The sequence below is a fragment of the Molothrus ater genome, chromosome 6, assembly GCF_012460135.2.
Source record: "Molothrus ater isolate BHLD 08-10-18 breed brown headed cowbird chromosome 6, BPBGC_Mater_1.1, whole genome shotgun sequence".
NCBI classification, from domain to species: domain Eukaryota; kingdom Metazoa; phylum Chordata; class Aves; order Passeriformes; family Icteridae; genus Molothrus; species Molothrus ater.
The window spans coordinates 419,047-431,463 of NC_050483.2; the positions used below are offsets into that span (position 1 = coordinate 419,047).

Genomic DNA, 12,417 nt, shown 5'->3' on the forward strand with positions numbered 1-12,417 from the left:
TTTATGTAAGAAAGACATAAACTGTACTGAAAACTGATGTGTGTTGATAGAATTGTACTTATAGGAAGTGTAACAATGAACCAATAAGATTTAAATATTTCTATACCAAAAGCATTCCTGTTACAATGGGAGCAAGCGGGAATGATATGTATCCAAATACAAGTCTTGTGTTGTCATCTTGTTACAGCTTTTTCCAGTGTTGCTGCTTTCAGTGCCTAAATTCACCAGTGATCTTGGCATTGTGTACAAGTTTACTATCCCTTTGGAACTTGGGTTTGGGTTTTTCTATTGCTGATTTGTTTGCTTTATGTCTAACAGTTTTGCATTCATTTTGAACTTGTACAGCTTTACAGCCACGTGAAAACATTAGCTGAAATACCTCATTCTGTTACATCTAAGTTTAATGATGTCATAATCCTTTATGGCTGACATCATGTTGTAAAGTCACAGAGTTCTAACTCTGAAAAAGCAGGATCAAAACAACAATGCACAATTATAATATTTAAGACCAATAGCATCACAATTTTGGTTCCAGGCCCAGTATTTTGCTTATGATAGTCTGGCTGCACACAAAAAAAATTCTTACTTCATTAAAGGTGCTACACATGTTTTATAAGATCCATATAATCTAAAGCAAATAGATTTAAGTCTTCAATTTTTGAAGATTTGGGGTTAATTAACAAGAAAATATTTTTAGCAATCTACTAGATGTGAAATTGGTTTTGAGAGTGGCAGGAAAGCAAAAGGCTTTCAGAAGAGAATCAAAAATGGTGCATCACTTCTTTCCACTACATGGAAACTCACTAGCACTAGTTTCACCAGTTTCAATAAAACCAGTGCAGAATCCAGAGTTTCTACTCAATAACTGCAATTTCATGTCAACTAAGAAAGGATAAAACATTCAGGTATTCTTTACAGCCTGTAGCTTTTGCTGTACTTTTTTGCCCCTTCACCCTCCTTGTCCTTCAAACTGTTAAATGCGAACACATCTAATCAGAAATTCCACAGAAATTACAGCATACTACTCCCACACCCTTCACTTGAGCAACTTAAAATATTCCTGTTAGCACAAGTAGAAGAGGGAAAGGCTGGCATAACGTGATCATTCCATATACAGCTGGTAAAATTACAAATACCTCAGAGAAAGACAAATACACAGAACAAAGTTATTTTTAAAATGGTTCTGTGCTCAGTTCTGTAAGCCCTTTTTATTCTGTGCACAGAGAAATCCCAGAAGATGTTTTCTCCAACCTTAATTTCAATGCAATGATAATCCTGTAATGGATGAGTACAGACTCACTGAGTCTGCAGTGCTTGAAAAGTTTATCTGACAAGTTTTGCTTTTACCTCCAGCTTGCCAAATCTTCTTGCAAAGCCTCTGGCAAGTCATGACTTGATGCAAAAAGAAAAGCTTCAAAGCAATTTGAATCCACTGTGAAAGCAGGGACAGGTAATTCTCTGCATTAGTTGGATGATTCATGAAAGAGATCTTTAGCTAGATTCAGATTACATATGAGCAAGTAACACAGTCTAAAAATCTTTATTATCTCCCTAAAATGAAGGCTAGAATGATCATTTATCTATGAAGTAAAAAACTCACAGAAATACTATCTTTTTCTTATACTCTCCAGAAAGCTGCTTATAGAAATCCTATTTTCTCAGAGATCACCTGTGACAGCTCTAATAAAAGGAAAATTCAAACATTCACATTTAAAATATGGGGCTTGATTTAGGAGATGGGAAATGCCAAAACCAAAACTGCAACAAGATTTCCACACCCCTATTGACATTACTAACACCAGGTCACTGAACTCCTGAATTTTTAGCATAAAAGCAGAGATTTAGGCAGTTGTGTGGTATTTAAGATGGGCTAATTAAAACCTGCATGTTGGGAGAGCTAAGCTCATACTTCAGGGTTCATGTAAGCCTCAAATCTGTGTCTCTGGCAGATGTGGCTACCGCAGCACACCTCAGCATCTTCTGGGGGGAAGAAGGGACCTTGTGTCTGATTCTTCTGAGCAGCTCCAGCAGTCAAATCTGCCACCAACAGTCTGTAAAAGTGGGGCCACAGCAGTTCTCTCTCTATCCCCCTCCTCTGCCCTGCTCCTGCAGGTCTTATCCATAGGGATGAAGGCTCCAAGTCAGGGCTTCCACTACACATTCACATGGCACTGATCACAGGACAGCTGGGATTCCTGCCAGCTGCCACAGCGTTGTTGTCATAGAAATAATATATTTTCAAAATCTCATGTCTTTAAAACACAACTGAAGTAGCGAATATAGCAAGAATCCCTCACAGACTTGAGAAGACACATTGGCATTTTAAAGACCGAGCACTTCAAGGTAGCAGCTTGGACCTTCCACCTTCATGTTCTAAAACAGAAATCAGAATATTCTCATTTGTTAATTTTCAAAGCACTGGAGAACTGTAATAACAACCATCAGGTTTGCAGCTCCTAAACATCTCTGCCTTTCCCTCAGAAAACTGAGGGTATCATGTTAAAAACAGAACCTTAAGTACAAAACAGCAGTTGAGCAGAGAAAAACTGTGTAGAAAACAGAAACAAAATGTTGTTTCACCAAGAATACATCTGCACTGCACAACCATAGAATAGATTTAGGTATATATAACAGCACCAGGAAGTCAAAGCATTAAGATTCATGTACCTGAGAATTTCAGTGTCTATGCAGAGCATCTGTCCACACTAATCCAGCAGCTTGTTAGTGAGCTGTTTATCATGTTCCTAAAAGGAAGGAGCCCAGAAGTTTCTAAAGAGGCTATAGCTAGCACTGCAAGGCCATGGGCAGCACAGAAAACTACCTCTGGAGATAGTTAAATGGAAAATAATACAGCAGATCAATAAAAAGGGATTTGCCTCAGAGGAATGGAGTTAGTTTTCACAATATGAAGTTAGTTGTCACTTTTGCACTAGTCAGAAATTAAACTTCATTAATTTTGTTAATTGTGGACCAGTAAATCCCCTCACTGCTCTGGACTCAGGGACAATCCCAAGACACCACAGAGCCCACTTTCCAACCTCCAGGCCAATTGTGGCTGACAACATAATCTTATGGCTGCATGCAATGAGAACAGCCATTAACCAGCTACAGAGGATTCATGTCCCATTGTGTCCCTTTCCACATTCCATAATGTATTAATAGCTGAGAATCAAGGTCCTGGGCTATTCCAAAGACAAACAAGGATCCTCCATCACCCTCAGGAGGATGGCAGCTAAGCCATCTTCAAACTGCCACCGCTGTCTCAAGATCTGAGCCCAGTATTTGCTCTTTTAAATCACCACACATTTTCTTCATACATCATGTCTCTAACAGTCAAATAGATAACATCAGCTTACCCCACCACTCCCCACACTTATGCACACGTTCACAGTGTAACATTGATGACAAGACCTGTCTGTTGAAGGTAGAATTAAAGTAAACTGCTTCTGCGTCTTGTCACAGGCAATGGAGCAATGTTGGGTGGAGACTGGCAAAAACTGCCTTATGTGATGCCAGAGAGAATGAGAGTCCAGCACCAAGCTGATCTCACACATTACACACAAATCCCAGCAGCTGTGTGTAGGTCTTGCTTTATGTTTCTTTTCAGATGTGTTTACCTCTATTCTGGTCCTACAGATAAAAATCACTCATTTAGTACTGAAGTGGGCACAACAAGCTGGCAGGAAAACCCTCAGCTGGAACCCCTGCAGAGCTGCAGGCTGCTTGTGCCAACCTGAGCAACAGCCCAAAGTGACACCAGAGTGGCACAAATGAAGCACTGGGTGCAGAACCTGGAGCAGAACAGCTCTCTCCATCCCTGTTCAGCCCATCCATCCTCTGCTCAAACACTGCACTGAAAACCCCCCTCCTTCCACAAAGGCTGGGCCATTATGCAGAGATAACAAATGTCAACAAAAACGGTATTTTTCAGAGAAAAATGCAAACTTTTCTAGCTTAGCAATGAGGGAATTTGTGGAGGGCATAGAAGTCACAGCTCTGCTCTTGACTAATTTTTTTAACCTTCTGTTGAAGACTTCTTTCATGTGAACTACAGAAATTGTCAGGATTGAAGGAAAAGGAATCCAGATCAATTCCCTTCCCAACTACAAAGCTATCATTCACTCTCACCCCGTGGCCAAATAAAACTTTCCTTACTTCTGTCAAAAGAAACAATCTCAAATCTGCCATGCCATTCCCATTGTATAAACTGCAAGAAACAGAGCAACCTAGATGACAATCAGAAAAATGGAAAATAAATTTGAAAAAAGAAACCTCATTCTGAAGAAAATAGAATAATTCAATATCCACCAATGAAATCCAGTTACCTTAATAAGGCCAAACTAGCACTCCTCAGTTTTGCCCACTGCATCCTAACCCCAGTGACATAAATCCTCAGTGGAAGAACTGGCAAGAATACAATTAGAAGGGAGCTGAAGATATTCAAAGTGCCAAAAAGTTAATTTTAATAATAGTAATAACATACAATCAAGGTGTAGTCAACAGAATCAATATTAAGTCTTCAGTAGATTGCCCTTGAAATACCTACACCTCCAGTTTCCTTGAAAATTCACGGCAAATTAAGTCTTCCAACTGAAATAACTATATTAAGGTTTCTTTAGTGTGCTCATCCCTAAGCATGGAAGAACATGAAAGTTAAATCCCAATTAATCTGCACTGACATGCAGCCATCCAGAATGACTTGAGAAGTCACAGTCTAAAGAGGAAAAATAATGGGATTAATCCTGTCTCTCTTACATATGCAAGTAGTTGCTTCCATTGCAATTAACTGCATTGGGACAGCAGATCTCTGTGCTTGTTCAGAGACAGGGAATACAGAGCCCTCTGCAGTGGAGCAAGAGCTGAGTGCTCCCAGGGCTCCTGCTTGCTGCTCATTTGTTTCTCAGAAGAATAAATATGCTGCAACAAGTGATAAACATGCCTAATTGCTTTTGAGCTTGAGGGAAATAAGCTGAGGGGATTTAGCCATTAATTATTCCCAAAAGGGAAGTACCTCAGAAGTAAGAGACATGGTGGAGTAGCCATTTGAATCCTGGTGAGCTGGCTTTATGGAACCCAGCTAGAGTTAGTTATCCAGGCTGCAAAAGACACAAGACATCCTACTTTGTGTTTGAGATCAAGAAATAAAGGGTAGATAAGAAATATGACATTTACTTACTCAAATTTTCCCAGGCTAAAATTAAGAATGTGGATTGACCTAGTCCCCAAGCTCAAAATACGCAGTTTCTGAGAGCAAATTGTTTCACCCCAATACCTGACACAGGGACAGAATGAATCCCACACTGAGACCTCTCCCTCTCCCAGCTGACCACAGACAGTGATCAGATATCCAACTGTGGGATAGCTAATATTAGCTCAAGTAAATCCACACAGCACATCATTCTAAGCAGCAGAATGAAAGACAATGTAAACAGCTCTTCTCTCACAGATTTTCCCAAGTCCACACAGTGCCTGATATTCCACTGATAAGAACAGATGCAGCAGCTTGCAAGGATGGAGGACCAAAGTCCTACTAGGAGACAGACATCTTAGTAACCATCCATCAACCTTAAAAATTCAGCTAGTCCAGAAATGAACTGTGTGTTACAGCTTCAATTTAGATCTAGCCTCTGTCTTAACTGTTTAGTAAATCTGCTTAGGTCCAAGGGCTTGGAAGGAAGAATGGGTGAGGGCAAGGAAGCAAGTTCATGTCATAGACTTCACAGTCTATAATCTTTTAAGATAATTCCACAACAAAAACATCATCTGATTAAAACTAGGAGGGCTGAAAAGTACGAAAATTACATTGAGTAATAAGACAGGATGATGTGCAGTGGTGTTTTGAGTGATATGGGTTTAATCATAGCTTAGTTTTTCAAGGAAAATTAAACTATGAACTGGGATGGCCTAAAGTGAGGCTGCAGAAAACAACACATTTCTCCCTTCTGGCTGGTGTTTTTCACTTTGTCACTGATATAAACTAAGTATCAGATTAAGAGCAGCCTGCCCACTCCCCTGGTCTTCCAACTGCACATATGATTTAGGGCGAGTTTTTGGTGTCAGAGCCAATGCATGATGCATTATTGAGATGAAGGAGATGTTGTGATCTGTCTGAAGCACTCTCATATTGATTTTAATAACCTGAGAGTGTCTGGGGTTTCTTGAGCCACTTTGGTGTTTGTGAACTCAACAGAACACAGTTTTTCTACCCCATTTAACACTTGTTAACCTCAGCCCTCTAAGGTATAGTTTCTGGGAATAGAGCTCAGTGCTACTACACAGTCCATGTGCCACCGACCTCTGTCAGGCATGAAAAGGGCTGCATTTCATCAAGCTACCCATCTGGTCCTTTACTCAGTTTCTTTCATACACATAAACACACACACACACAAGTAACCTCAACAAAGACACCATCCTGTCTGCAACCTCCAAAGGAGGTGGGAACTAGAAGTTTCTCTCAGTGGGCTGCCTGCTAGCATGGAGCATATGCCTCCCACTGAAGAGCTGGGCTGGGGGGAAGAGAATCTCCTTGGGACTGGTTGTGGAGAATTCAGACACCACAATCCCACAACACACTGCCATAGAAAATCCTGCAGGTCACCATCACTGCAAAAAGGTAAAGTCACTTGGCCAAAACCATCTTGTGAGCTGAGTCTGGCCACAAGCTAGGAACTCAGGATTCCCAGGGTTCAGGCAGCTCAAGTTTCAGCATCCAGCTTTAGCTCCACAAGCTTCTTTCTGTGCCCTGGGATTTCCCTGTCCATACCGTTCTTTCCAAACACCAGGCAAACCAGCTTTGATTCCCTCTGAACCTCTTTTATCTGGAAATCTCTTTTCAGTCTGATACTTTTCTTGCCATGAAAATGTCTTTTTAAAATACATACTTTTAAAAGGGTTTTTTATGAAGGCATATCCCTATTTCTTCTCATTTCCAGGACACTTGATAAAATATTACAACACTGTAATTTATATGCTAAAGGAATTCCCAGATGGCATCTAATCATACAATCAGAAAGCAAATTAAAATGAAATATAAGTGTAACCCCATGTGTAAAATGCAGCAGCTAAAGCTCTGGCATTTGCAGGATATCCTATGGAATGTAATTCTATTACCTGTGCTAATTTCATGCCTGTTCAGCATTGCAGAACATCTGAGCTATTGAGACCTCTGTCTGACACAAAAAAAAAAGAAGTGGTGCAAGGAAAAGTTTAATAGCAAACTACAGATAACCCTTATAACCATGTCTAGAACCATTACAGCAGCTGGTTTACTCAATTTCTGGCAACAACTCTCAAACATGTAATTTCTTAAAGCTGGCCTTCAAGTTCAAATCAAACCCAGTCAAGCCTGGGAAATTTCTTTCAATAACTTCAGTGAGTTTTGCACCATGACCCAGAATTCACAGTGTCTCACAGTTCTAAACAAAATCTGATTAAAGGAAGACCCTATTCTGCAGTATCTGCCACAGGAATTCCTGTGAGAACCCCAGTTATAATTATTTGGCAAATAAAAGTACAGAAAACCCACTCTGAGCTAAGGATCTGTGATTTTTATTTTATTCATTTATTTATCTTAAAGACTAGGTAGTTTCAATAAGGCATGAGAAGCTTGTAAAGCTTTTATTTTAATACCCTAATATTTTAGTACTTATCACCAAACTGTTCACTTAGTTAATTTTGAAAGACTCTCTTCAACTTTAAAAGAAGCATTATTTGAGGAAAAAAAACCTCTGGTTTGGCTTATGGATAGTCACCAAAAAAAAAAAAAAGCTTATGCTCTAATCCATGCTATACTCTCCGCTGATTTAAGTGAACATTTTCTCTACTACTCTAAGAACTGGTGACCAAAGGCACCAATATGGTTAATTTCCTTAAAAAGTTAGAGTTTCCATGAAAATAAACAAGGCTATTTGAGTTTCACACCAACAAACCTGAAGCAGTTATGCCCCAGCCTCATAAGGGAAGTCAATTAACTTTGTGTACCTTGCTCTTGGCCAGAGCCTTTTGGAAAATCCCTGCCTTCGTATGTGCTTCCACAGTGCACTCCACTGGCACACAGACAAGAATACATTTGCTTTTAAAAATCCATTTCAGGAATCAAGACAAACGTAAGGACTGTATGATAGAACTTAAAACTTGAAGAAGCTGCTATAACCCATTCTCCAGAGAAGAAAGGGGAAAAATTATAAAAGCAGCATTTACTTTGAGCAAGATGACAAGACTATCTGAGATATGAGTGCATATACAAAATGAATGATGATACGCCATATTTAGAATGATATTAACATGAGTCAAAGCAAAGTAGCTGGGCTTTAACAGCACTACCAAGTTACGTGTATTGACAAGCAGCGAAGCCCAGCACACATGGGGCTACCCACCCTGCTCGCTCCATTTGCTTCATATTCCCAAACACCAGCTGGTCAAAGCTGCTTGGAAGTGAGCGAGGTTTTTTTGCACTGGTGATAGGTATCCTTCATGGCATGGTCTACTCTTCTTCAGGTTTAGGAGAGACTAGTACTGGAGTTTGAGTATTTGGTGGAGGTTATGCAGAAGTGGATGAAGATGGTTCCTCTAGATTTTGTACAGGTTCTCACCTACCCCCAAGCCTCATCACCAACCAATTCACTTGGCAGGCTGAGAGAGTGACGGTGTGATGCCATGCAAATGATGAAAGTATAAAGGAAGACACTAAAGATCCCTCAGTAAAGCATAAATCATGTAAAATCCCGAGCTCACAGGAAATAATCATATTCTCTCCCAGTGCCTCCCCACTTCAACCTTTCTCCCAGGGCAACTATTAAAAGGCGATCAAATTAAAAGGCATTACATAAAGAGAGATCGCCCCAGTTACAATCCCAAGAGGCTCCCGGCACTACAGCAGCACTGAGGGAAAACCTTCATCATCCCAAGGAACACAGAGACTCAGCACGGATTAGCAGAGTCGGGCTTAAAGGGGGAGGAGAACAAGAATTCCACTAGCTGCAAACCATTTTGAAAAATAACAAATGGAAATTAAAAAAAAAAATTAAAAACAAATAAACAGCAAGATGGGAAGCGGGTCTTGGCTCCGAGGCCCCCGGCGGAGCCCTGTTCGGGGAAGGCAAGGCAGGAGCTGAGGGTGGCTCCAGCCCAAGGCCGAGCCCCGCGGGCGGGGGCGGCTCCCGCAGGGCCCCCCGGCTCTGCCGCTGCCCGCCGAGCTCCGGGAGGGCTCCGGGAGGGCTCCGGCGCCCATCTCGCACGCTCCGGGCTGGCCATGGCTCTGCCGATCGCGACAGACACGACAGACACGACAGACACAGCAGGAGGGGATGGAGCTGCACACAGCGAGCGGCGGGCGGAGAGGGAAGAGGAGGGCGAACAAGGGGGGGGTGAGGTGGTACCTTGGATGTGCTGCTTGATGACATTTTCCAAATGGTCCAGCCTTTCTATAATCCTTAAAGTGTCCCCTTTGTCTTCCTCTAACTTTTTTTCTGAGATCGGCTCCTGCACTTTCACATAAACACTGGCAATGTAGTTGGTGACCCAGCCCACGTACAGCAGGCAGACGATGTTAGTCATTCCACTCAAAATCACGCAAGTGGACACTAAAGTTTTGGTTTTCCTGGTGCACACCATCCTGAGATCCCTCCATATAGCTCCAGAAATCCTGTGATCCAGAAAACAAAAATAAGCTGCGATGAATATAAACCCTTCTCCCCCTTTCCCCGAAACGGAGACCACTCCGAAGTCAGTAAATTTCCATGCAAAAAGTTCTCTGATCCACAGAATAAAAAATACTTGTCGCCTACCTAGAAGGAGCGGTGGGGGCGGGGCGGGCTGAGAATTAGAATCCCGGCTTTGAGCACATGAAAATCGCGGAAAGTTTGTGATGGCAGTGCCGAGAGCAGACAGCGAGGCGTGCCCGCCGCCCGGCTGCCCGCTGCCCTCAGGCACCGCCCCCGGCCCCGGGCATCACGGACGCGGCCAGCCCAGCGCCCGAGCCTGGCAAACTTTGTTCCCAGCGCCGCCGCTTCCCATCGCCACCGGCCGCGGCGGAGCCCCGGCGCCGGGAGAGCCTGCCGGGGAGCGGGGCTGGCCCGAGACTGACAGCGCCTGGCTCCAATGGCAGCGGTGCTGCGCGGGGCCGCGGGGCGGGGTTGCAGCGGGCCCCACCTGCTCCTCGCTCCGCACCGAGCGGCGCCGGGGTCGGCCCGCCGCCTCCCTCCTGCCCTGCCTGCTTGCCTGCTTGCCTCCCTCCCTGCCTCCTTCCCCCTTCCCTGCCTGCCTGCCTCCCTGCCTGCCTCCTTCCCGGCCTGCCTGCCTCCTTCCCGGCCTGCCTGCCTCCTTCCCTGCCTGCCTGCCTCCCTCCTTCCCTGCCTCCCTCCCTGCCTGCCTCCCTCCCTGCCTGCCTGCCTGCCTCCCTGCCGTGCCCGGGGTTGGCTGCGGAGGATCCCCGTCCTGGAGCAGCAGAGGCGGCAGCCGCCGGTGCCGTTCGCTGCGAGAGCAGCGGTGCCGCCGCTCGCACCCAGAGGCGTCCATTTGCCTGAGGAGTGAAACCGGAGCCGTGCCTTGGGCTCGGCTCCCAGCGACCCCCCAGCACTGCCATGTGTTTGGCTTTGAGCCTCTCGGCGTGCCCGCTCCCCGCCCAGGTTGGGCTGGGAATGCCGAATGGTTGCTCGCATCCGCACCGGCGAGCCCCGTATCCGTCCGTTAATCGCCTCCCCCACCTCCGTAGGGACACGCTCTATCCGAGAACATCCAGAATTAGCTTCAGTATCAGGGGCAGGATCAGTAACTCACAATTTAGTTCAGCATATCCTGCTGCTTTCCTCTTTTCACCTCTATTTTACATTATTTTTGAAAACACATTATAAAGGCAAATTCCTCTCAATATGAAATCTCACGGATTTGAGAGAAGGCACATGATTAATCTTTTCCATTCCTATTAAATAGGGACTTTTGTTCTGTATGAGATCATTTTCTTTTATAGTTTCAAGACAGAAATATAACCAGCATATCCAGTATTAGAAACAATGAAGCGCGTGTTAATTAACATTCTAAAATTATTTTAAATACTTATCCAATGAAAGCAAGAATATCAAATGTTGTGGATTGACTGCACTCTGTAGTCATGCTCCAGAACTGATCATGCCACCAGGGTTTGCCAGTGTGCAGAAAGCCCAGCAAGGTGCTAGGACGTACTGCTCTGAAGCATAAACATGGGAGTGTTCAAACCCTTCAACAGCTCCAATGTAGATTGCAACATCCTTAGAGAAGTAAAAGCAGATGATTTGTCTTAGGTCTTCGGGCTGTTATTTTTAAATAAATTTCAAGCGAGACCCAGTATTCAAGAGAGAAGGCAGACAACTGTCCTGCCAAAAGGCAGAATGACTTCTTCCTTTCCATCAGTTGGTACTCCATAGAAACAGTAAAAATGATGAGTACTCAGACACATACAAACCAGCACCACCAACAGAGGCTGCAGTCAGCTGTCCCAACAAAGCTGAAAAAACAAACTGCCCTCTCAGCCTTCTAAGCCTCTCTGAAAACTAACTGAAATTTTGGCCAGTTTAAAAGTAACACTAGAAGAGATGAGCCCAAGATAACTCCCTTGTAAATTAGAATATATTACACAAGGTATTTGAATTAGAAAACAATATTTAGATTTTAAGGAAAAATATTTTCAATAATACAGGGAAGTTTGCCGGACAAAGCAGTCAATTAACAAGTTCAAGCTTTGTAAAAGACAAAACACTGACAGAATACATTAGAACAGTTCCACCCTCTAAGTCAGTTAATCCACTTGGTCTGCAATAAATGTTTGTCTACACCATCATTTATTTTCTTATTTCCTGTCTTTGTGTAATACTTCAGTGTTACAGCTTTGCTTCTGGTAGCAACTGAGTGCTATGGCTGAAGCCTTTAATAATAGTGTTACCTTCACTTCCTTTAATCTTTGTAAACCCTGCCTGCAGTCACAAACTACAAATTCTTCAGCAATTTAGGCAGAATCCAGGACTTAGCCTGGGACTTCTCAATTTAAAGCACAACTTATCTGAAATCAGACCAGGTAAGGGATGAGTAACAAGCATTAATAAGTCATAATTGCCATGGAAATGTATAAAAAACTAAGCACTAACTGCTTTTATAAACAAATAAGAACAGTACTTGTTACTAATGACTGTAAGCACATCCATAAGTGATACAACCATTTGGGAAAAGGTGGATAATGTGTCTCACAGCCTTAATAGGTTGCTTATAACAGTAGATAATTGATTAACCTACAGTAACTATTCATAGTTCTTTAGCCTTTTGTTCCCAGCTCTCTGATAATGTTTAAAATATATTTTCATTTATAACCACATTCTCCTACAGCCAAAGCTGCACTCCTGTCTCCTAACTTAAGCCTAGATTTTACAGAAGCTACTCTTAATATTGACT

At 43.0% G+C, this 12,417-nt stretch overlaps 1 protein-coding gene across 5 annotated transcripts in view; it reads right to left on the bottom strand.

The window, feature by feature from the left end:
* The window catches only part of GALNT18 (polypeptide N-acetylgalactosaminyltransferase 18), a 230,976-nt gene extending 220,936 nt beyond the window's left edge, over positions 1-10,040 (bottom strand). For 2 of the 5 annotated variants that reach the window (XM_036383367.2, XM_036383372.2), the window contains exons 1-2: positions 9,786-10,039; positions 9,378-9,643 (exon numbers count right to left, since the gene is read on the bottom strand). In XM_036383367.2, coding sequence (XP_036239260.1) covers positions 9,378-9,612 — 235 coding nt within the window. In that variant the 5' untranslated portion in view covers positions 9,613-9,643; positions 9,786-10,039. Of the gene's footprint in view, positions 1-9,377; positions 9,644-9,785 lie in introns of all 5 variants that reach the window. The other 3 variants (XM_036383369.2, XM_036383368.2, XM_036383370.2) reach the window with 3 other exon arrangements.
* Between the last annotated feature and the right edge of the window lie 2,377 nt (positions 10,041-12,417).